Source organism: Cyanistes caeruleus, chromosome 2, assembly GCF_971803275.1.
Source record: "Cyanistes caeruleus chromosome 2, bCyaCae1.hap1.1, whole genome shotgun sequence".
Classification (NCBI taxonomy): domain Eukaryota; kingdom Metazoa; phylum Chordata; class Aves; order Passeriformes; family Paridae; genus Cyanistes; species Cyanistes caeruleus.
The window spans coordinates 47,442,579-47,467,314 of NC_141702.1; the positions used below are offsets into that span (position 1 = coordinate 47,442,579).

The 24,736-nt window shown below is 38.4% G+C and overlaps 1 protein-coding gene across 3 annotated transcripts in view; it reads right to left on the minus strand.

Annotated features, from left to right (window-relative positions):
* Window positions 1–1,241: 1,241 nt before the first annotated feature.
* HS3ST5 (heparan sulfate-glucosamine 3-sulfotransferase 5) overlaps window positions 1,242–24,736 on the minus strand; it is a 192,660-nt gene continuing 169,165 nt past the window's right edge. For 2 of the 3 annotated variants that reach the window (XM_023923969.2, XM_086876855.1), the window contains exons 2-3: window positions 7,546–7,684; window positions 1,931–2,992 (exon numbers count right to left, since the gene is read on the minus strand). In XM_023923969.2, coding sequence (XP_023779737.1) covers window positions 2,062–2,992; window positions 7,546–7,652 — 1,038 coding nt within the window. In that variant the 5' untranslated portion in view covers window positions 7,653–7,684 and the 3' untranslated portion in view covers window positions 1,931–2,061. Of the gene's footprint in view, window positions 2,993–7,545; window positions 7,685–24,736 lie in introns of all 3 variants that reach the window. The other variant, XM_086876854.1, reaches the window with a different exon arrangement.

The window sequence follows — 24,736 nt, forward strand, 5'->3', positions numbered from 1 at the left end:
GAAAATACATCTCAGCCTTCAGTCAGTTTGTAGCCAGGACTATATGAAATATCACCCAAAGCTGTCTGGAATTTGTCTGCCCATATAAAGACCATGAAAAAGTTAAATTGGACAAAAAACTCCTTGTGGAACAATATTAGACAAGTTAAATATCTGTCTTTTTTTCTGGAAGTAAGCAAGATAAATGGCTTTTATACAGGAAAACAGTGAGTTGTATTGTAGCTACTGCAGAGAATTTCACATATGCTCTGCCGTGTTGTGCTGGCACGACTCCGATGCAGCATGAAGAAACGGCACATTGCTCACAGTGTTAGCACATATGATTAAAGATACAGCAAGACAAGAAGCAGTCTCTCAGAAGAGTTTTTAAAACCACTTATTTAGTAAAACCAATGCTTCCAAATCACTGAACAAAATAAACAGCCCATGGGGAACACTTGATCTTATTATAATCTGAACTACCAGCCACTCTGCTGCCATAGCCCAGAATATTCAGATGTTCTGGATACCTTCCAAAATTTCTCTCTCCATCAATCTCTAGATAGTGGTTTTAAAGTGGTTGGGATTTTTTTTTTACTTCACTTCTCTCTTTTTTTTTCTTCTTGTTTTAAAATACTTTTTTTATTTGCTTTAATTGTTTTTACTTATGAATCTTTAAGAACCATACAACATATAATGCACGAAAATATTAATTTCCTGAACTAATTTCTTTTACCTTATTGAATAGAAGTACGAACTATATGTTTATCCCAGTAATAACAATACTGTGGTTGTTTCTTCAGAGCACATGCATGCATTACCAGATGAAAGCGAAGGTATCACAACTGTGTTCTGTGACTTCTGAGGCATCACCACCTTTTGGTGATGAAGTCACCAAAATTTTTCTTCTAATTTTGTTGATCTATCTGTTTGTTTTGTTTTGTTTTAATGAGGACTCTGCTTTTTTGATCTACCCCAGGACACCTGGTTACAGTAGGCTTTTGCAGTCATGCTTTAGCCTCATGGGAAACTGCATTGATTTTAGCAAAGTGCCACAATGGAACAGCAATGTCTTTGGGGTGAGCATTACACCAGTTTCCTAGGAGGATGAGCTTTTTAATAAACCCTGCTTTGCCACATGTATCAGCTTTTTAAACTGTCTATAAACCAAGCTTACCTGAGCAAATCTCTCTCACACATACATATGATCTGTCTAATCTAAGGGACCACACTGACATAGATCAAGCAAAAGTGAAAAGCCATTGCACATATAGGTAATTTTAATCCATTCCATTTTTAAATACCACAATAAATTTAATTTTCACAATAAATTAAATAGCCATATTCAGTTTACAAAATAGAATTACTTAGTGTGAAACCAGTATTTACAAACATTGTACACTATGTACACCATGTTTAGCTTTGTCAACACACAAGTATAGAAGAAAAAATTATTTGACCTTTTCTTGACACATGATTGACATGCTACAAGTGACACTATGGTCCATACAATAAAACAATAGTGCAAACTCACCACAGGAACTCTAAAACAAAGTAGTTTGTATGAGATAAGATATTCATTTAAAATAATAAGAAAATAGTACTATTCACTCTCATTGTAAAAATGCAGCACTGTGTTTAAAGTGTCAGTATTCCTTTAGTAATACACATACCAAACATAGCTTCAAGATTATGTTTTCTCACAGCTTTACAGACTTTTGACAAGAATTTTTATGGCATAAACTAATGTTCTGCTTAGATCAATAAGTATGTCACATAAACACCTCACTAAGCAAGAGGAACACTGACCCTTTTAACACTGTCTGACTGTTTCCCTAAATACTTCCTTTCCCTTTATTATTATATCTTAAAAGATGCAACTATATTGACAGTCAATTTATGTTAGTTACTACTCTGTAGAAAAAATCGATCCCACCATATATTTGGTCACACACTGCATTATGTACACATATGCATGAAAAAAGTTACTTTGCTAGCCGTATCAATGAAAAGTGCATATTTCAGCAGAGGCATCCTATTGCATGCCTCAGGTGCAACAGAAAGTGTTGTATGAAGTTTAGTTTAGGGCCAGTTAAATGTCCTCCCCGTGATCTGGTAAAATTTTTGATTAAAAGGATGGAAGAACTTGCGCAATTTGGTTATGACAGAGGTATCCACCTCTGGATGGATGCGTCCCTTGCTACCCGCCAGGCACTTGTTAAAGACAATGTTAAATCGCAAGCAGTAAAACCCTCTGGTGGCATTGAAGTATAAATTGTACTGACTTATCCTCGGAGGAAGATTTAGGAACTTCTCAACCAGCTGGAGCTCTGGCAGTGGCTCCGTGATGAGCCGGTCTCCGTCCACGATGTGAAATTGCTCGATTGGGAAGTATTTTAACCACCTCTCCAGATGTTTTGTGTAGATGCTGGTTCTCACTGCCTTATACTTAGTGTTCACTTCGCAGGTATTAGGATCAATAGCCAGCTTCTCAAATTTGTAGTAAGTTTTGTTCTTTCTTTCCTTGCCTTCCAGCACCTGAGTGTAATCAGAAATAGCTCTGGTGGTAGGTTCCCTGACAATGATCAATAATTTGATAGATGAGTTCATTTTGTAAATCCTTTCAGGTACTTCCTCAGTGATAAAATACGCGGGGCTTTTCTCAATTGTTATTTGATGAGGGTAAGAAAAAGGCATTTTTTTCCGATACCACTCAATTCCCTTGGCATAGTTTTCATCATTGTCAAAGAAGTGAATCTCTTGAGAAGCTTTGACCACTGCAGGGTGAAGGTTCAGCATCTCCAGTAGTGCTCGGGTGCCTCCTTTCCGCACCCCAATGATAATGGCCTTGGGAAGCTGCTGAACCAGATTGTGCAGTCGAATTTGTTCCTTGGTGGCATTGCCCTTTCGAAATTCATGGAGCAGACCTCGCTTGAACTGCAGGGCTCGCAGTGGGATTTCGTCCTGGCCATGGGGTCCAAAACGACCATCAATGGGGCAGAGGGGTTGCAGTCTGCAAGTAAAACAAGAGGTACTTGTAAAAGGAGGACATCTCTCAAGAAAAGTTTCATCTATGAGGGAATCCTGCTCTTGGAAACATTTTCAAATGTAATGTGATGTGCCCATCTTTCAACTTTTATTTTATTCTGACAGTGATTAAATAATTTGCAATTTTTAAATTATTTAATCTGTTTTTTTTACTCTGATTTAGCTGGGAAATTTCACAATCTGTTTGCCCTTTATCAGCATAGGAACTATGATTACTGTTCTTGGGGCTTGTTGAGCCTCACCTAAACTTCCACATTCCTCATTATTTTGTGATGGGTTTGGCACTTTTTAAAGCATTCTAAGATGAATTATATTTGGACATTTTGATCTGAAAATCCAGCCCATTTAAGTATTCTCTTTCCCACACTTTTCTTAATCTAGTCTGATGTCTTTCCTGTGCTTTCCATTCTGTTGATCCAGAGATGGCTTTTTTAGTGAAGAGGAGGAAAGGGGATGAAAACCAGCTTTCTAAGCATCACCTTTCAATATTTCTCCTCTTTACAATATGCTCAGTGTTTTTCTGCCAGCCAGAAAGTCCAAGGTTCTGATTCAGATAAGATCAGCAAGGTACAAAAAGAATGGAAAAAAGAGTTTTTAAAAATGCATTTATTGCATTGTTACACCAACAATTTTCTTATAATCACCCTTGTATCCTCCCTCTGAATCTTATTTTGTGTTTTATTATTTCTTCTTTTGCAACTGCATTTTTGTACTATTCTTTCATATTCAGCTACAATTATTTCCCCTCTTTCCCACTTTCTAATTCTTCATTCTTGCATCTGACACCACTGGATCCAAAAAGTGGTTTGGTAAGAAAAATGTTAAAACTTTATTTCTACAGAACCTTGAATAAACTCTCATCTTCACTCTCAAATCAGCACTTTGGACATTATACAGGTCAATATTTCACTGAAGATGAAATTGGTGAGTACAGAGAGCTTCCAAGGTCCTATAAAAAATATTATTACTAATTTTGTGGAGCCAGGCTCTCCAAAATTAAGGATATGTAAGAACAAAGGTTGCCTAGGCAATTTTAGTGTGAGCTTGCTGTGCACATATATTATGATACAGTTCTTAAATTACACAGCTGCATGCTATTATTTTTCACAGGACCCCTGCCTTAGCCAGTATACCAGATGGGCAATGCTCATTAATTGCTGTTTAGGTATTCAGTATTTATTCTAGTTTCTCAGCATGTGGTCCTTCACTCATTTACTATATATTATTCAAACCCTGCTTTCAGGACATAATTATTTATTTCATTGCAGGTTTTCCATCCATCACTGCTTGTTGGGGTCTCTAATTTGACACTGATTCTAGGACAATGGATGGTTGGGACAAAAAAAGTTTGATCCCCCTGGCTGACCTGTTAGCTTGATTATCCAGATGCTGAGAGATATAGACTGTCCAGACAGAGCTGAAGAAACAATCCATATGACATTGCTGGGTTCACATGAGCTCTAGCTAAGTCCCACAGATTAATTAGAAACTGTGATGAAAAACGTGTTCCTGTTAGCTCTTTTCTCAAGTTTCTAGCTTCTTCTATCCCTTTGCTCTCTGCCATCTACTGAAAAAGCCTGACTTGGTGGCAAAGACTGAATCATTGAAGTGCTGATGCAAATCTGCCCATACTGGAAAAAAAAAGGGAAGGAATGTCTTAACAGTGCTACAGTTTGGTCAGACTGAGGTGTGGCTGGTGAGAGTCATAATGCATCAGCAAGGTGGCAGTTAAAAGCATAAGAAACAGAAACTGCAATTGCTGTCTCTGTTCTCTTTCCTCTCCTTCTGTGTATTTGTTATTTGTTTTCAAGCAAAGATGATTCCACAACAGCAGTTCCAGACCCATCTCAACTAATTTTATCTCTTGCTCAAAAAGACAGCTAGCACTGCCTTCAGTGTAACACAACAGCTTGTCAAACAGGGTGGTTTCCTTTGAAAATAAATAAATACTTAAGATATCCTCTAGCCTAAGGGAAAATATTGGATATTGTTAGAAGCACTTCCTCAGCCTTTATATTTCAGGGATTTTTTTACTCTTTCCCCCTTATTCTACTCTATCTAAACAATAAAAAGGTAACTTTTAAAAGATTTTGGTAGTGGTGAGTAAAGGGCAGATCCTCATACTTTAATCCAAGATGTAACTATTTACTCTTAGGTTGCAACATGATAAACTTGATTTTCTGAGTCATTTTCCCATTAAATAACAGTTCTTCGCTAAGAGTATATGGCACTTTTTATATCACTGAGTTGCTCTGCCAAAACAGGCAATTTTTCAAGCTGCTACAGTAAAACTCCACAATTATTCTTCTTGAAAACACCCTCCATAAAACAATTAATCTCCAGGAACTGTATATCAGAAAAGTTTCAAAACAGATGAAGTAGGTCTGGACAATCTTAATGAGCTGTCTCAACTGATCCAGAATACTTGCTAATTTTCTTCCAATGGAGGTGTCACAGCAAGGGGAGGAGCAACAAAAGATTATAAGCCTGGTTCCAATAGTGTAGAATGGAAATCAGGTGTGGAGGCTGTGGTACTGCCAGCCAGGGAGTCAGGTAACTCAAGGACTAATCCAGAGAGTCTCAAAATTGCCACATAATCTATTTGAGCTTCCACATATGAAGCAGATCCATGCACTCAGGAGTTGAAGGAAGGTGGCCTCCCCTGGAGGAAAATGCTCATCAGATTTTGTGACTTAATGAGTCAGATAAACTCGTGGTAATTTCCCTTTGGGCCTAAGGAAACTCAAGACACTGCCATTGGAGAGCCTAATCTGAGGCTATTAAACATGAGCCATCCCCAGCTCTCTTGTTCAAATTAGATCAGCATAAATTAAGCATAAATGAATCTGGATTTCTTCCTGAGCAATTAGTTATTGTGAAGTCTGTTGAAGCCACTCAGCATCCTTTTTTGAGAGATTCAACAATGATGAGGCAGAAGAATATTTCTAGTTAATTCATCTATGTCTTGTCCTTTCTATTACTTCTTTATTTCATAAAAAGTCCATACACAGGACTGTGTTTTTAGCAGTGTGGTGTGCTTCACACTGGTAAAGCAAGAGAACAAAACTAAATTTTGCTGCCATTGGCAACACTATGTATGAAGCCAGCGGAATTCATTGCTGCAGGAGGTCAGTGAGTCAAATACTGTGGCGAGATAATTTTATAGCCATCAGTAAATTCTGTAGATGTGCAAGCATAGATAATAGGGGAAGGTTAATTAGATTTCATGCCTCCGAGCATAAAATATACTTTTGCAGGGACCAGTAAGGATTTCTGCCTCCATTTACAGAATCACATTAGTCTCAGTGAAGTTTCTACTCCTGGAGCATCAGAGATGGTTTAACCACTAGTGGAAAGAAGATATAAGTTCCAGGTCTTAATTTGCAATGCACTTGGTCTTAGCTGAGTACATGGTCTCCTTCTGGAGTGGATTTGAGGAGCTGAAGAAGACACCCAGTGGCCACCAATGGGTCCCACCATTACCTAGCAAGGGACAGTAGGTACCTGTGTTTTTGCTTTCCAAGCACTGTGTGGTCATGCAGCACTGTGTGACAATTTTGAAACCAACTGATATGTTGCATCATTTAGAAGAAGGAAAATAATATAGCATTAACACTTGCAAAGTGTCTACCAGCCTCTGAAAATCTTGTAGTTTTTCATTCATTCTTTTGAAACAGCTTTTTTTTCTTTTCTTAGATTTTTCTTTTTTTTTTTTTCCCCCCAAATGTGTTCTGCCTTTGTGTGGCACCTACCACAGGAATGCCAGGCCATTTCAAAGCTGACAGGAACAGCAGTGTCAATGCAGGTAGCACTACTGCTGCACAGTCAAAAACCAGTCAAAACTCAGCCTGGTCAGAAGTGCCAAACACTCTTTGATTTTCTCTGCTGTGTTTTCTACTACTCTCCAGGAAATCATTTGCAGAGAAAACCCACTTATTTAGCACATTCAGCTACAGAAAATACCAGCTAATTAACATAGTTAAAATTCTCAAACCCTGAAGCAATCTTTCAAATGAAATAGTATTCAAAACTTGACGAGCTGCTCTGTGGGCTCATACTTAATTTTAACTACCACTGTAGCACATTAATTGCTTGCTCACAAATTTAGAAAAGGAGATGTATAAATACATCATAACTGTTTTGCTGAAACTAGAGGTCAACACACAGATGTACACAGGCAAAATGAGCTACTGTAATGACATTTTTACTAGATGCTGGTTTATTTCTTCTCCGAAAACAAGTGTCAGTGTGCTCAGAATACAAATGGACAGACAGAAAAACTTTGACAGGGATGACTGTGACTATTTTCCTACTCTCTTCTCCAAAGGGTAGGAATAAATAATGAAAACCAATATTAAAATAGCCAGTCTTTCTGTCTTCCTATATGAGTAGACTCTCTCAAAAAAAAAAAAAAAAGCAAACCAAAAAATGAAGAATGAAAGAAATCAGACCCTCAAAGCAAAATCTCAGACAATCTTAGCCCATTCTAAATTAAATAGCAGCTACTTAATGACTTACCTATCCAAACTCCCAACTCTGGCAACTAGATATAGGAGACTTCCAATAGCAAGGCTGCCTAGCACAAAGAGCTTCTGTCTCAGCAACGCCTGCTGTTTGAATAGCATGGCCCTCCATCAATCTTCAGGACTTCTTCAGTCTGCAGAGACAAGAACACATAAAACCCTCATCAGAAAGCAATATGCAGGGTCATGTTTAGTCAGGTGTTGCAGCTGATTAAGCCACACTTGCAAAATCTTTGCAAAACTGCAAAATAAGTAGTTAAACTTTTTTTTGGCTACTGTTTTTCAGTCCCACATGGCAACATATTTGGGGTATGATGATAACCCTGGAAGTGACAGTTCAACTGCATCCACCATTACTAGGGCTGTGAGACAGCCACAATGTAGGTCTTGAGTGTAGAAGCTCACTTTGTAATAGGATATCTTGCTAGGTAAATATGTTTAGATTTTAAGCCTTTCAGAATCTGATAGATTTCAACAGAGATTTAAATGCCCTGATGTCAAGTAAGGCTGCAATAACCAGGAGTTAGGAGTGCAGGTCCTCTGTACAGTTTATGGAGGCACATTTACTCTGTCTCTGATTTTTAGAGTGTTGAGAGAAAAATCTAAAAAAGATGTCCTGATCCATGCCAGTAAGTCAATTATGACAGACCTGTGAAGCAGGTAGCTGGGGTGAGCACAATAATGATTTTTCAGCATCAGTGTATTCTATCAGCTGTGTCTGTGCTGAGCATCAGACAGTTCTGTGTTGAGCCACTTAAGCTCCTCACTTGTATGACACCAGTCTTGACTGTCACCTCAACACCTGATGGGACACAAACTGCAACCCTTGAAACATGCCTACATCCTCAGATTTTAGAAATACCAAAGAATATATTTAAATTTCTTTTTCTGATGTGCTCCAGAGACCATCTAATTCCCATAGTTGAGCATTGCTTCAAATACTATAGTTATGAGGCAGTCAAGAGTAAAAAGACATCACGTTATGCCATGAGTTAACCAGGAGGTTCCTAGGCAAGGTAGAAAGAAGCACTGAGTAAAGCTGTTTGTCTCTAGTTTGACTCTCCCTCAAGCACTACATTTGTGTTCTGGGCTGCAGATCTCTTTAGGACACTCAGACCTGGATTCCTACTACATTGTTACATGAACTGAGGAGAAAGATCAGCTCCTCCTTTCAGAGCACAGTCAAAGATGACATGGTTCTTCATTTTGTACCAGTTCTGAGCTTTCTCATAGATACACAGGAGAATTAAGTTACAATCCTTTTTCTGGCTCAGGAGGGGTAAAGCCATAACGTCTACCTACCTACCTAAAAGAATGCTTTCATCACTAAATAGATCCTTTTGATACAAAAATCATAAAAATATAAACTGTAATCACCTGAAATATTAATCTAAAGTCTCACTCCCTCTATCAGGAAATGTTTTCTGTATTATGGAGTAGTTTGAACAGAAACATTTTTTTCCAAATTTTGGCTAGGCTTATTTTGAGCAATTGTTGATGTCAGGTTTCTTAAGTTTTACTACAGCAAAGCTTATTTTGCAGCACGTTTTCTTCTTTTCCAGTTTTAGGATTTACATAAAGCAAGACTGGGATAGATTACTGTAAGCATGAAACTATATACAGAGGCAGAACTGCTGGTCAGAGTGCAAGGTTTGACTGACCACTGCTAAACACAGCCTGAAAACATTTCTTTGTCCTGCCCATGATGTTAAATTTTTGGCCCAGAAAGCTCTGTTAAGAATCCAGGATTCAGTCAGGGAGATAATACAAGCTGGAAACTATTCCCAGCAGGCAGCAGTCGTGTAGCCTGCCTGCCCCAGTGCTGGCTGGGTTTAAAGGTGCAGAGGCAGGTCATTCCAAACTGGTTTTCTTCAAGTGTGGTTGAATAGCCATTCTGAAGCACATTTATTTTATAGCTATAGAGAAAGCTTTCTAATTTCAGCCCACCATCTCTTGATAAAAGAGCCATGCAACGCTGAAGGTCTGACTCTGACTTGGTCTCTAAAATACTTCCGGTACAATAATAATTGTAATAATAACTCCTTATACAGCTAGGTCACAGCTCAGGATAACCTATCATACAGGATAACTAATCATACAGAATATATTGCTTTTTATGTAGATAAAAGCAACTCTATAATAAGAATTCTTAGATAAGGTCTTTATTGCAACAAGAATAATATAAAACACAGAGTAAAAGGAGTTTGCAATGTAAATATAGAGATAGAAGAAGTATTATCATCCTTTAAAAAATAAATGAGGAGTAGAGGTACAGAGAGATTAAGTGATTTGCTCAAGGTCACAGAGAAAACCTATAGCACCAGTAAGATTCAGTCTGAAATAATTCCTTTCTAGTGCTTTAACTACATGGTAAACTTTTGCCTTTTTGTAATACAATTTTTTTTTCCCATAAAAATCATGTATGAATGAGGAATCCTATACTTTGAACAAAGCAGAAAATACGTAGCCAAAGCTGAACTACTAAGAAAAATGCACAGAGGTTACATCTCCGTGTTGATATTTTACTGCTAATTACTTTTTGAACTGCTTAATTAAAAAAGATGAAAGAGAAGGATGTGAAGAAGAGGATGAATTTTCATAGGTACCAGGTTTTAAATCTTTCAGTACTGTTCCCACTAAATGAGAGTTTCACTTGAGTGCTACAACAATTGGTTCTGAACTTTGTCTCTCAGAAAACATATACACATGCAGCCCTCTTTTCATTAAACTAGAGTGCTTTCCATGTGTTCTCCTTTATACAGGCTCTTGGATTCCAATTTCTGCCTGAAAGCACTAGTGTGGCTATGGAGGTCATCAGGCCACAACAAAATCAAATTAATGACAAGCTGTTCCCTGAAACAGATTCCACAAGGCATCATGATCTCAATATTAATATTTGAAATAAAAGTCAATACAAAAAAAAACAAAAGCCAACCAACCAACCAAACCACAAAACAAACACAAACAAAGCAAATCAAGCAAATCAAGCGACCAAAAAAGCCTAAACCCAAACCAGTTCCATTTTTATGTTTGCATGTACCTATGTACAGAAAACTTTTCCACAGAATGACAAATATTAAGCACACACTAGAAATGTAAAGATAACATTATTTATTTATTTGTTTAATTTTTATTTTCATTTTTAGCCTCTGATTTAAAAAACGTGGAAATAACTTTATTCCAGAGACATGGTCTCAATAAAACTTTCCCTAGGTGCTATTTTTATGCTGAGAAAAAACATAGCAAAATACTATCTTGATTCCAGAAAAGGCTACACCTTGCAATGGATGCAATGGACAGTTCTCTGTGCCAGAGGAGAGGACTGAAAAAACATTTCTATTTAAGATACAGAGTTAAAACAACCAGAATGTGATTAAGGCAAAGGTCCCTAAGGTGGAAGTGTTACCGAAGAGAAACATGGCAACGCTTAAATGAAATGGAAAGAAGAAATGAAAAGAAATTTAAATTCTGGGATGTATTATCAGGTGCACAAAGTTTTCTGTAAGGAATGCATACTTTTAAACTTTACAAGAAGATCTTGGAAGGCAAGATAAAATGTAATCCAAAATGACAAGATTTTTAGCAATTATTTGAGGCAAATAAGGGTGTTTTAAAACAATTTTGCTCTCTTTTAGGGGCAAGAGCTGAACTGTCACAAAATCTGCTGACCAGTGGGAGGAGGATTGGGTGAAAGCTGCAGGCAGAACTTTCCCAGTAGCTGAATACTGAATGTGGATCCTCCCACCCAAAGAGATGACAGCACACTGTTGCACAGCTCCAGTGGGCTTACATTAGAAATATCTGTCTTGGATAATTTAGTTAAATATGCATACAAGAAAGTTCATTCCTGGCTGAGAGAATCATAATGCACAAAGAGCAACACAAATTACTGAACGCAGAATTTCTAGTAAAGTGTGCAACATCACATATATTTAAAAATGTGATTTGTAAATAATGTGTAAATTAAAAGCAAAATGTGCTTTGTGATTTCAGATGAACATCTGATCTGAATTGTTACACTGACATGGTCCAGTTCAATAAAGAAACATGAGAAAGTAGCCTTACCACAGTGTTGATGTGAATGCCTCATTTAACCCCTTCCTCTACATTCCCATTTTGCTGGTGAAAAGACTAGGGTTATTGAGTGAATTGCTAAGAGAAGACAGTACAAGGTCCAGTATGTGGAACTCTGCTGACAATACCGACTGAAAAATAGATGGACTGTCCCTGACAAGATGAAGGTATCATGGATAAAGGTAGATAGTGGGTATGCCAGCCAAAAAAATGTAAATTTTTTTGTGAACTATTGTGAAAGTCAGTTTTTGGTTCAAGTTAGGTCAAAGTCAAATGAGTAGGAGAAAACAGGTAAAGAAGCATACTAATAATGATGGCATTAATGATAAATATCTGAATTGTGCAGAAGCACAGAAAAGAGACTCTGTTGCTATAATCACTTATTCCAAATAAACAGACAATGAAACAAGAAGATCACCAGGAACTTTTTTGCAAATGATCAAAGGGAATTTTTTGGACACATAGAGCAGAGATGAGAAGATGCTATAGATAAATGAATAGTGTGTGATTGATTATGGATGGAAGTTTAAGAAACAACAACATCCTTTCTTTTGGGAAATGGGCTGAAGAGATACAGTCCTGATAGAGTTATGTGATTAATCAAAACGAAGTACAAATCAGAGGCAAATATGTACAAAGGAGGCTGGAAAAATAATAAATAAGATGTGTTTTTTATTAGAATTTATTGTTTGGTATGTCTCTTTTTTTTTTATTTTTCACACCAGCAGGGGTCATCTGTTGACCAACAAATATTTGTTATACGCTGCAGAAAGATCTTTGAGTTTATACAGGACTTAAATACAGAGACAGGAAACAAGTTAGGGAACTTATCACTGGGCATATTTGCATTATGTCTCTTGAATGTTAACTACGCTTTCTTGCATTTTTTTACTGTCACTGAACTTCATAAAAATCAAGCACCTAGACTTTTTCTGGGGTATGAAATCACATGGTGTTTGGGAAAGGAGGGAATTTATGCTTCAAATTGTATGCATTCTCATCAGCTCATGATCTTAGTCATAGCCTGCCTGGAATAGCCAGTCATATTATTGCTCCTGCTTCTCCCCCCCCACACCCCACTCCCTTTTTTCTGTCTCACTGCTGAGGAAGGTCTGGGCTAGTGGCAAGGAAAAGATGCATTGCTGCTGTACTTTCTCCCCAGTAGTCTGCACTTTGGTGACTTCCTTAATTGCAACAGAACTATTGCACCATGTGAACGGTATTAAAGAACTAGAATGATCATGATAAAGCAGGACATGATTTTTCATTAGGGAGAGGATTTTTCATTCCTAATAGCATTGAATGGTCTAAGAAGAGACAAAATTCTTCACTTTTTTGACAAAGTAAAATGAAATGGATAATAGGAACAGAAAGATTTGAAAATACCATATTTTTTAGGGAATGATAAAGTACTGACCCTGCAGAAAAGGAACTTGGATTTTTTTTGAAAATTTTTTCCTTAAAAGGTCATATTTCAATACAAAAAAGAAATTTAATTCTCATGAGTAATTACAGTTTTCATTTTTTTCTCTCTCTAGCATAAGACTGAGATGGGATGAAGTAAGATTAATGCACATTTTCTCTATTCAGGTTTCAAAGGAAGAAAAGAAGGAAATATAATATGTAAGAAATTCACAGATAAGAGTCCTTGTGTAGCAGTAGACCTGTCCTTTTCTCCTCATGACTCATATTGACTGAAAGAGTGGAGAAGGAAATGTCAGCAAAGCTGATGGAAAACAATAAATAATGCAGATAAATTCCAACATAAAGATTTCCTATAATGTTATGGCACATCTGTGACAATAACCTTTTTTTTTTATCTGCTATTGTGGAATTTTGAGATTTAGGACTGTCTTTAAGCTGCCCTTGAAGTCAGTTTTTTTGTGTAAAGAAGTGGTAAAAGACTTTCTCCAGAAAAGCTGCTAGACTCTGAGACCACCCACAAAATCAGCATCTGTACGTGGATACTAGATAAAAAAACATATGTTCATTTCTCAGAAGTTAGCACACTATCAGTGCTGAAAGAGTATTTGTGACTCATAATCCCAAACAGGGGCTGGCTTGGGTGGTATAGCCAGATACCTGTGCTCTCTCGAGTCTATAATAGAGTGGTAATGACAATTTATTTAGTCCACTCTCCACAGGACGGTTCACTCCAGACACACTGAAGACTCATCTGCCCATAATTGTGCTATCTCTAGGAAGCTGCTGTGTCAAGTGACAACAGTACAGAAGGCCATAACCAGCTCTTTATCACATTCCATTCTCAGCCTGACCCTTCCTATTTTTCTTTAATTTTTTTAAATCTCACTGAAAGACATTGAGCAATATGGTGTTGGGAAGAGAGAAACAACTCAAAAGCTTGCTACTGACTTTCTGGTGCCCTGTGCCAAACAGATCTGCTGCCAGATTGTCAGAGTAGTTAGGAATCTCAGGCGCTTTGATGCCCTTGGGGTCTCAGGCACATCTGCTTAGGAAAACTGCCTTATTGCGTTTGAGCCGGCGAGGCAGGCGGCCGCGTTCTGCTGAATGATGGCTGGGTTGCCATGATCCACGCTTAGCTACAGTGCTCCAGGAACATTTCCAAGCACATAGATCTTAACAGGACTTCATTAGTCCAAAATACAGATGCCTGTCTCCTTGCCAGCATCCTGAGTATATTACCCTGCATTGCTCTTTGTACAGCATGAGATTAATCTGATAAGGTTGGCCCTTTTCTGCAGTACTTCCCCAGCTACTTCCCTCCTTTTCTACTGAAATGATCATCTTCCTGAAATGATCACCTCCCCTTGTCTGCTCCATTTCTCAGGAATGGTGGAGCTGATGATACTAAGAGAGAAAACCTGTGGGAATTCAGTTGTGGTTATAGAGAGACTATAATAGATACTAATTTCACAGTCTTTAAAAGACAATACCGAGGTGGTTTCTTCAAGCTGGCACTAAAACAACTGCAACCAAAAATAACAATAATACAGAAAAAAGGAACTTGAGGAATAAAATTCAGTGACATGGAAGAGGGAAGCAATGACTGCAAAAGTCAAAAGAGAAATCATAAAGGGCGGCCAACAGTAGTGTCACGTTAGGAATAAGCAGTTTGCTTTTCAGCTCTGGGAAAGACAGAGAAGAAGATTATGAGTCTTCTGAGAAAAAGGTAAGCAGGTAGATATCCAGAGCTTTCTTATTTTGTCCTTCATTTAGGGTCCAGTCTTCATCATGGACAGTTTCATTGCATTGAGCAGGATAAAAAGGCAGAGAGGTATTGCTTAATATGATTTAGTGTGAAATAAAATTACCTTTTGTCACATACTAGTAATTTTGAAATGTTCTTTTCCACTACATAGAATCATGTCCATAGACTATCACTCCTTTTTTTTCTCCTTGGAAAAATTATCCTTTCCCAAATAATATCAAATCTGAAAAAAGACATATGAAAGGCTGTTTAAACATTCCTTAATTAATTGAAATTGGCAGATAATTTAAATAAAATTTCACTTAGATATAAGGCAAAATCTATGTGGCTTTCTGCAGTTTCTTGCAACTCTGTTTTCTGGTGGCTTCCCTTCAGAAATATAGCGAAACTGAACTAAATTCAGAACATTGCTAGGAGTCAAAAGCATTGATGGGAAAACTAACAGCAAAAACTTAACTGAGCTGCAAATATATTTTGACGGGACACTGCATTTACAATAAATCCATCTCAGTAGATTTTTGCTCTTGGCTTTTACCCCACTGCTGAGAAAAAAAAATGCCATTGTATGAGAGTACCCCCCATGCCTCTGTGCAGCTCATATCTTTATATAGTACACTTACTCATCTCTTTTCTCTTATCCAAACTCATATTCTGAACTATCCTATTGCTGATGAATAGACTTCACACTGTCTAATATGGAGCACCTACATTTGCTCTGATCAGTAGCATCTCTGTCTTTTACTCAAACCCTTAATCTGAAACATGATCAGCTCAAACTGCTCTCATATTCAGGCTAAATTTAATACCTTTATCATAAATGTCCTGAAGATTCAGTCAGATTCACACCTATATAAGTCTAAGTTTTTCCTGTGTGTTCCCTGCACCATTTTATCCCAACTACTGCAGTGGTCTTTTCTCTGTCCTTGAACAATGTAACCGTGTTTCACTCACATCCATTCTGAACAGTGCTGCAAAGGGCATTCTTCCACTCCAGCTCTCTGCAAACACCACCTTCCCATTTCCTCTGTCATACCTTTCTGTATATTTCTATGTCTGGATAGCCCATGGGACTTCTGCTGGGAGAAATGGGAGTTTAAAGGCTTGACCGCCGAGATTCAGAATGACCGCCGATCTTTCAGAATGCAAGGTCTCAGTGCTTCCCCTCTAAGTCCTGACCACAACACTTCCCTTAGAAGTGCTGTCAATTTTAATGTGGAAATCTAAGTGAAAAACAATAATGACAGTTTAGACAAGAACTTGTTAGTGTACCTCAGTGAGAAAGGCAGACCTATTAACAGCTTTCTCTGAAAATGAGAGAGCTGGAGTTTTCTGCTGTGCATGTGTTCTAAGGGCCAACTGCTGTACACTGCTGTAGTGATCTGAGTGACAGATCAGATTTGGGCAGACAGACCAAATTTTCAGACAGAAAATAAAGGGGAAACAAGAAGACACAGGTGTTAACATGTTCCAGTGTTACAGAGCTGCTGGAGAGCTCTCCATAAATGAGCTCTCTGGTCACTATTCAGTCCTCTTGTTCTGGCACAGCCCACTCATTCATCTTCCTCCCCTTGGGAAGCCTGAGCAGTAGTTTGGGTCTCTGTTCACTGTCCTACATGTACTCAGCCTGGCAAATATGTCTGCTTCATGATTTTAAATTCTAAAAAACAGAACATACTAAAGTCAACTGAAACATCTTTGCACATACTTTACTGTAGGTAGGTCTTGGAATAAAGCAAATGCCAGCACAGAGGTTTGTGCTTCTGATCTTCACTGGTACTTATGCCTGGAAAATTATTAAAGGGCTGCTCTTCTGCTTGCATGAGATGACTTCTCTCTCTGTCTTTTCTGAGCCACTTCTTAGAGAATACTTTTCAGTGTACTATTCATGATTCTTATACTGATTTCATGCTTGTGCAGCTTGATTATCTTGGTGAACTCAATTTAACTTGGGCTTCATGGATTAAAGAGGAACCAATCCTTTCTTTGTGGGTGCTTGTGACTTACTATCACTTTCCTAGAAATATACTTTTTTAAATTAATTTAATTTTTTTCCCTTACCCATCATGACCACATGGACTGTTTGTATTTTTAGATATAGACATATTTTGCCTACATAGTAAAATATGCTAGAAATGCTGCCACTAGAAGAGGCTGACACTTGTTTGCCACACAGTTACTGGTGAATCAGTGAAAGAGACAGAAGGCATGGATTTAACTAGATGGAAAACTCATGTACTTTATCCAGGAGCTTGAAATAACTGACCTATGCAGTTCACATTTGTAATGGTAATTACAAGGTGTCTCTGGTTTGTCTTTGCTCCTGATGCTCATTTACAGAACCTACAACCTGATACCTTTTGGGATCAAGGGATGGCTGCAGCCTCAACCCTGACTATTAAGTCCAAATATGGAAAACTGTAAAATAAACTGCACAATTAAAAAAATATCTTGTTTGGGTGAAAATTAATGGCAGAATATCTCAGCATTTTGTTTATTTGGCTGTGAAACATACAAAACACTTCCTCATGCTCTAAAGGACCCTGTATTTAAAGCAAATGTTACATAAATATACCATAAAGTTAAACTAGTTCTGTTTGTCCATGAAAACATAGTTCTTAAAGGGTCCTGCTTACAAATTGTATTGCTATCAGAGTGAGTGACATCTTATGAATGTCTCAACAGATGGAAGAGTTGATCTAATAATGAAGAAAACAATACTCACAAATAATTTATTTGTCACTTGATGGGGCAAAAGAAGAGTGAATAATTTATTTGGTCAATATTATTCAATCATCAATAGAAGTGGTAGAATAATTTATAAATTTACTTATGAATAATTTATTCATCAATTGATGGCAGGAGGAAATTAATGAAGTAAACAATATTCACATAACACTCAACAGGCTCTCAGAGGCAGGGCAGGGATGAACTGGGAGAATGGATCTCTTTTGTCGGGCTCAGAGCACAGGGGATCACCAAAGGGCAGCTGCCCCTCAGTCACTTCTGTAGCTTGCTGATAGTGGTGACCTTTTTCATTTACCCACCCAATTCAAGAGATCTGCAGCGATGCCCTGAGAGCACTGTGTGCTTTCTTTACGTGTTTGGGGTGGTGGGAAGCCATGTGGAAATTCCTGCTCTGGTGTTCCACTGGCTTCTGCTGTGACAGCTCAGGCCAGACTCTGCTTGCTCTGACATATGGCAGCAGAGGCTGGGGGCCCTCTCATCCTCCCAGCAGCTTGAAACTTATTGTGCAGCTGAGAAATGTGCTGGGCTCTGCTTGTGCACTCAGGGTAGGAGACAGAGGGTTTCCCTCAGGGAGCCACAGGACACTGTCCTCTGTTTTTAGTTAAAAAATTATACTCTAAAGAATTTTATAGAAAAAAATATTTTTTTGCACAACTGAATTGTGCTGTGACAGAAATTATGTTACAAATTGCTGACATACAGAGTTGAAAACAGCCCTTTTGTCCACCATGTCTCTTCAGAATGCAACTTCACATGGCTGCAACCATCAAAATAATTTCAAGGCAAATCTTATCTGAATGTAATTTTTAGATTTCGTTAGCTTAGAAACGTCTTTCCAATGTGGCTGCGGATGGGGGAGGTTTCATTCCATTTAATTCATCCAGAAACACCCCACTGCCTTCTGATAGCATTCACTAGTTTGGTCTCATTTTGATCTGCTGCCATTGAATGAATCCCTAAGAAATCCAGTCTGAACATTAACCAACAGCCACAACAGAATAATTTTAATACAAATCACCTGGAAATGGCTTTTTGTGTTATAATCTCACACTGCAATCACTCTCATAAAAATATAAATATAAAGTAGACATAAGGATATGAGTAGAAGGCCTTTTTTCTGTTCTCAATGTACTAAGTTTAATAGCAGATATATGTGCAGTTTGGGATGAGAACAGATGCCCTTTATGAACAGACTAAGTGAAGGAATCAGCTGGTTTATGTTCTCCTCTCAACTCTCACCAGGATTTTTCCACTCTGTTCCTTTGTTAGCTATAAACTGCAAGCACTGAAAATCAAAAAATGAGGGAAAGTTTATGAATTATACACAGTCACAGAATTTATTAGTGCTCCATGCTCATTCTCTTGGGATATACTGGAGGAAAAGCTTTGAGCAATTTCCAAATTTTCAAATGTGCTCTCTGTGTCTTTATCTCATTCAGTTTTTGATATAGTGTGTAAATTATTTATTGGGACTACCATTATTTTGTTAGCTTGTGTTGTCCTCTGGCACCATATCTGCGGAATGATATTCATTTTGCATTTGCAATGACTGAACTTAAAAGAAATCAGTTCATTCCTCCTCTGTTCAGCTCTCATCCTGCAAAATGATGTGAGAAGGACTGAGATGTGAACAAAATTTCATTTTGACCTTGAATGCTAATTACTGTTTTCATCCTGCCATTTCACAGGAGGATGCAAATAAACTAATTTAAGAAATATTTTTATTTTCTCCTCTGTCTGTCTCTTTCTCCCTCTCATGGAGGAAGGAATTGGAAATAAATTCCTCAACATCATAAATTCACCCTCAGAGCTTATATGTGCTTTGCTGGTTAAATTCAGAGAAGGATCTTTTATTATATATTTTAAATCTGTAACCTTCAAGTTAAATTTTGAAGCTGTCTCATAACTTCCCAATTGCAATAACATCTCAATGGAACACCTTCTCAGTTACTTCTCCTTACCATGTGTAAAACAGACTAGTCCTTTTCCACATCCAAATGTACAATCTGTTCTTAAGCAAACGTTTGTTATAATTGACTTCCTCCTTTGTTACTCCCTTAACACACTTACATTCTTTCCTGCCATCTCTCACCCTGCCCTGCTGATATAATTACCAGGTAGCAGGCTACCAGGAAGATTTCCATTTAACAATTTATATAGGTAGCTTTACATGCAAAAGAACGTGGTAATGCACTGGAGCCAGATCATAGCTTAGCCTGGTGGAAAACTTTATCCTCACTGTTTGATACAAGAATAGACTCAATTACAAAATAATTTTACTTCTGCTGGAAAGCTCCACTGCAGTGTGTCCCTTTCCTGCCCCTCCTCAAGGCTCCTTGTCTGAAGCCTTCTTGCAAAAAAGGAGGGTGTTCTAGTGGGGGTGGGTTCATGGTTTTTTTGTGTCCAGCTGCGGTTCACCTTACGCAAAAAGGCCTGGTGATATCTGGTCAGTAGGCGCAGTCAGTGAGGCGGTAACCATACTGAACATCTGGCTGGGAGACACTGTCATGGAGCTGCCTGTGCTTCAGGGCAGTGCCACATCCCCACCTGAGGCCTCTGCCAGGATGAAGGATGGATGGCAGTGACACAACTCCTTCCCCTGTGCTGACTGCCACTCAGGCAAACAATTTGCCTCCTGGCATCTCTGCAATGGGCCCCATTTTCTACAAACACAAGATCACAGACTAGAATAAGGAAACAATATTGTAGTATTACCTAGCTCTATTTTGCTAATGTCAGCTATGGATTAAGTCACTGATGTCTTTCAAATTTCTGTCCTATCTGCAGGTTCACTTTAATCCTTCAGTCTTTGAAGATGCATTTCTCATAACTCTATGAACATTCCTGCTGCTAACTAACCATCTTATTTGATTCTAACTATATTTGTGGGGTTTGTGTGCATTAATATACCGATGTCCTGTATTACTTTCTTGAGCAATTTTCATTCTTGAGAATGGCAGGCACTTTTCTATTTTTGATTAAATTTAACATACTTAGTAGCTGTGTGGTACAGATCACAGTTGAGAACACACATGAGAGGTGTGATGATGTCAGTGTCCATGCTGTTATTATCAATACAACCAGACTTCTGGAGAGTGCACAGTGAGATAAAACACCTCTTACCTCCAAGTTCTAATGCTTTTTATTTAATAGTTGCCTAACAGAGTGTTTCTATAGATGTCTTGATGTTGTATTAGGTGAGGTAAGGAAGTCACTAAATTCTGTTTTATAAAACAGATGTATGTAGTAGGTAAGAAAAGGTACCATGGAGGTGAAATTTAATCTATGCAGAAAACCTTGCTTTCCATGTTGTCCTTCCTCTTTGTGTTTGTAGAAGTATTTTTTCTTTTTTTTTCTCTGACAGGTGCTGTTTCAGTGCCCTCACCAGCTAAACCTACCTTCAGAAAACAGGCTAAAATAGCATCAACAGCAGCAGATTTATCAAACCACCCTATATCACAGGAACCATTCCCATGGTCCTGCTATGACTCCTGGAAAAAGGTGTTTAGGCAAGTAGAGGTGTCCTGATCCCTGCTATGAGGTGCTGCTCTCTGCTTCTCCCCAGTTTCCTGCTAGGAAGCCTGTCCTGTTGAGAAGATGTGAGACTGCTGCCACACTCCTTGGCCACCAGGGACAAGCCATACAGGTATATACCATACTGGTATGACCCATGAGAGGGTGTTTCCCTGCACCTGCCCACCTTGAGATCCCTAGGGCCCTGTGCTATTCATGTCTGCAGGTCATGGATATCTGTATAAACCCTTAGGCTAGAACTACATAAAAACTGGCACTAAGCCTCATTCTGCCTAACTTACCCCAAAAGGTGCCATTCCACATCAATTTACACAGTGCCCAGCTTCAGGCTTTATTCACACTGCTGTGTGAATAACAGGGCTGACTAAAAAGATACCAGCACTCCCTGTACATTCACACTCCTTATCCTTATCCTAAATACACACAGCTAGGTCTATTGGAGAAACCGATGTACGAATGTGTTTATACCCTTTGATGCACGAAAAAAAAAGGAAAAACAACCTCTTTTATCTCTAGGAATGCTAACAGTTTTTTGTCAATCTATGAAAATAACAAATACTTGCTTTGAAATTAAGTCTGTAAGCTGAATATTAATGAACTACTATAAAATGACTAGCATTTAGTCTGCAGTGTAAGTGTAAAAGAAAGAAAATTAAGCCATCCCTCCAGCTGTCTCCAGGCAGTGAGAGATGGCTCTGCACAGGGCTGTGCATCCTGCTCCTTCCAAGGTCACTGAAGGGGCCAGCCCTGGCACACAGAGCCTCTGCAAATGTTATATCTGTTATTGCAGACTCTATAAAGATATAAATGTTACACAACAAGAACAGCTGCTGGGCTTATCCCTTGAATGAACATAAGATAATGCAATTGAGTTTGCTTTTGGCCAGGGAAGGTCTGGCTTAATGCTTTAGATAGAAATGTGGTTCACATGTTCGACACCAGTTTAACACCTGGAATTCTAGAGCAGGCTCTAGCCACTGTCTTGCTGCATTCCTACACTTTTCCCAGCAATGCCCCAGCATCCAAGCCTTGATAGCTGCGATACTGTGAGAATGCTACAGCCTGTCCTGCTTGGAAATGTCTCTCAGATTGCAACTTTGAACAGACAACTTCTTCCTTTGTTCAGGATAACCATTTTCTTCCACCAAAGCCTTCCCTTGCCAGCTAACAGGAGTAATGGAGCTGAGACCTCTGCTGTGACTCAGAGTGCTTTGAGCTGTACCAACCATCTGCCTTATAGGAAGGGTGATCTGCTTCAAATTCCCATAGAAGAACAGTACTATTATTACTGCTAATTAATAGTAGGCAAGGACACAATTCCAGATCAAATTAAGTTCCAATCAAAAAGTCAGCTGTGATTTCTAATTGATTGCATTTTAAAATCAATCAGTTGGGTTGTGCATGTTTTTTTCACAAGACTCAACAGCTTACTGATGCTTGTCTTTGTAGGGGGACTGAGATTCAAGCGGGACTGAGAAGGTTTCTTTTTTTCAAAGTGGAATTGACTTTTTAAATGGAAGATCTATTTTAATTAAAAATTTACAGTGAGATTTGTCAAGCTCATGTTCCTCTGGAAGTTTATTATGAAGCTATGTGGAAAGAAAGATGCTCTATGTATTTGTTCTCTCCCAAAAGGCCAGAAGTTAAAATGAACCTCTGTGCCTGCTAGCACATACAGACCCCGTGGGCCTCCTAAATTCCTGCTCAGCCAAGGCTGCTTCACACTGAGAAAAGAAAATATCATCACCTCTCCATAATGGTAGATTAAGTTTTCCCTGGTTCCCTCTCTTTGAGAATCAGGCTCCAACATAACATTTATGGGTGCTAAAGAGCCAAGAGGGTTGGTGAAGTTTTAAACTAATAAAATCAGCACTCCAGCCAAATGGGGCATGATACAGTTGAGTTTGTCCACCCCCATCCCTTCTGTGTGTTATATGAGTTAATTTAGTGCTTCTGGCTTTCCTCTTGCTGAGCTTTCAGGGAATTGTTGTTGAATAGCAGTTAACTGCAATTGGCCATGAACATTCAGAATTAGGAGGAGGGGCAGTCTATGGAGCACCTTGATTCAGACTGTGACAATTAAACTCTTGGGAAGTTACAATAGTATAATTAATGATATTGGAGTTAAATCTTTGATGCTGCAGAAGAAAGCTATTACAAAAGCCTAAGCCTCCAAATTCCTGGACTCTGGGTAGATTACAACTGTATTTCAAAAAAAGGTTTGTAAGGAAAAAATAAAATGTGGACTAAGCACTCTGTATTATGAAGGATGAATGAAGGAATCCCAAATGATAATGATCATGGATCAGAGGAAATAGATAACATATGATGTACAACAATGATGCAGGTAAGCATGTCACTGAGTGAGCCTTTGGAAAAACAGGTCAACATTGAACCAATCATTCAGCAATATGGAATAACCATAAAAATCGTGGGCTTCAATATCAGAACACAAAGATTTTAGTTAAAGACACTTTATATTAGTAAAGAAGCCCCAAACAAACAAGTCTACATTTCATTGAGACTGAAAAATCAAATTTATGTCTTGGGCAGAACCAATATCAAACCCTTTGGGACTTAGCTAATGGAAAGAGTGTCTTACACTGGTATGTACAATAACAGAGAGTTCACATTACTTGGGACCCTGGACAGATCTCCCTGTCTACAATCTACATTATATTTTCTTATCATTATTCTTTACGTTGCCAAAGCACAGTTAAACTTGTTGGAGAATCAATGTATATGTTCTTCTTGCTATTTCCTTCTAAATAGGAGGAAGGATAGAAACTGGCTTTGGTGTGTTATGTTCCAGTGTTCTTAACCAGGTGACCTCTCTCTGCTGTGGGTTGAAGGCTGTGCTCCTGAGGGACACAATGGCACAGACACTCTGTAACTTCAGTGCAGCTCTGGGAAGACCCACCCTCCAGAATGTGATTTTCCTCTCTGAAAAACATACCTGTCAGTCAATAACTGCTCTTCTCATTCCTTGCTTTTAGGAGAAGGGGAAAACTCATTATATTCTTCTTGCACTCTCTCTGTTTTCTTTAACTAAGTCATATTTGCCACTGTAAAAGACCTATTGATTAATTTAATAGATCTTTTGCTCTTTCTGCAGATTAACATCTTACTTTTTATCTTATTTTTTTTTGTGTGTGCAATCTTCACTTCAGTCTATTTAAGCACCCTGAAATCTTTATAGCATTTTTAAACTCTTCATTCTTTTGTCCCTTAGGTATCACCCTGGGCAGGGGTGAAATCACACAAGCACTCATCAACTACCAGTCACAAACAGGGCCCTTCCCCCCTAGAGTGGTGTCTGGTGCGAAGATGACAAGTGTCAAAAGCACTTGTCACTCAGAAAGCTGACATCAGGATTGCTGGGCTAAAAGTTGACTCCACATGCCAACGGGGATGAATAGCAATACATAAAATTTTCTTCTTTTTATAGCAGAAAAAATTCTGACTCCTTAGCTCTCATCTCTACTTTGGCTAGAGCCTTGGGAAGTCAGCCTGGGTGTGAAGCTGCAATAAAACCTGTGGACTTCAGCAGAGGCAAGAGGAAGACAGCTAATATACCAGTGTGAAAGTGTGGAGAGTACAGTGTCAGGGTAGGAAAAGCAGGATGCAATGCTTAATGATACAC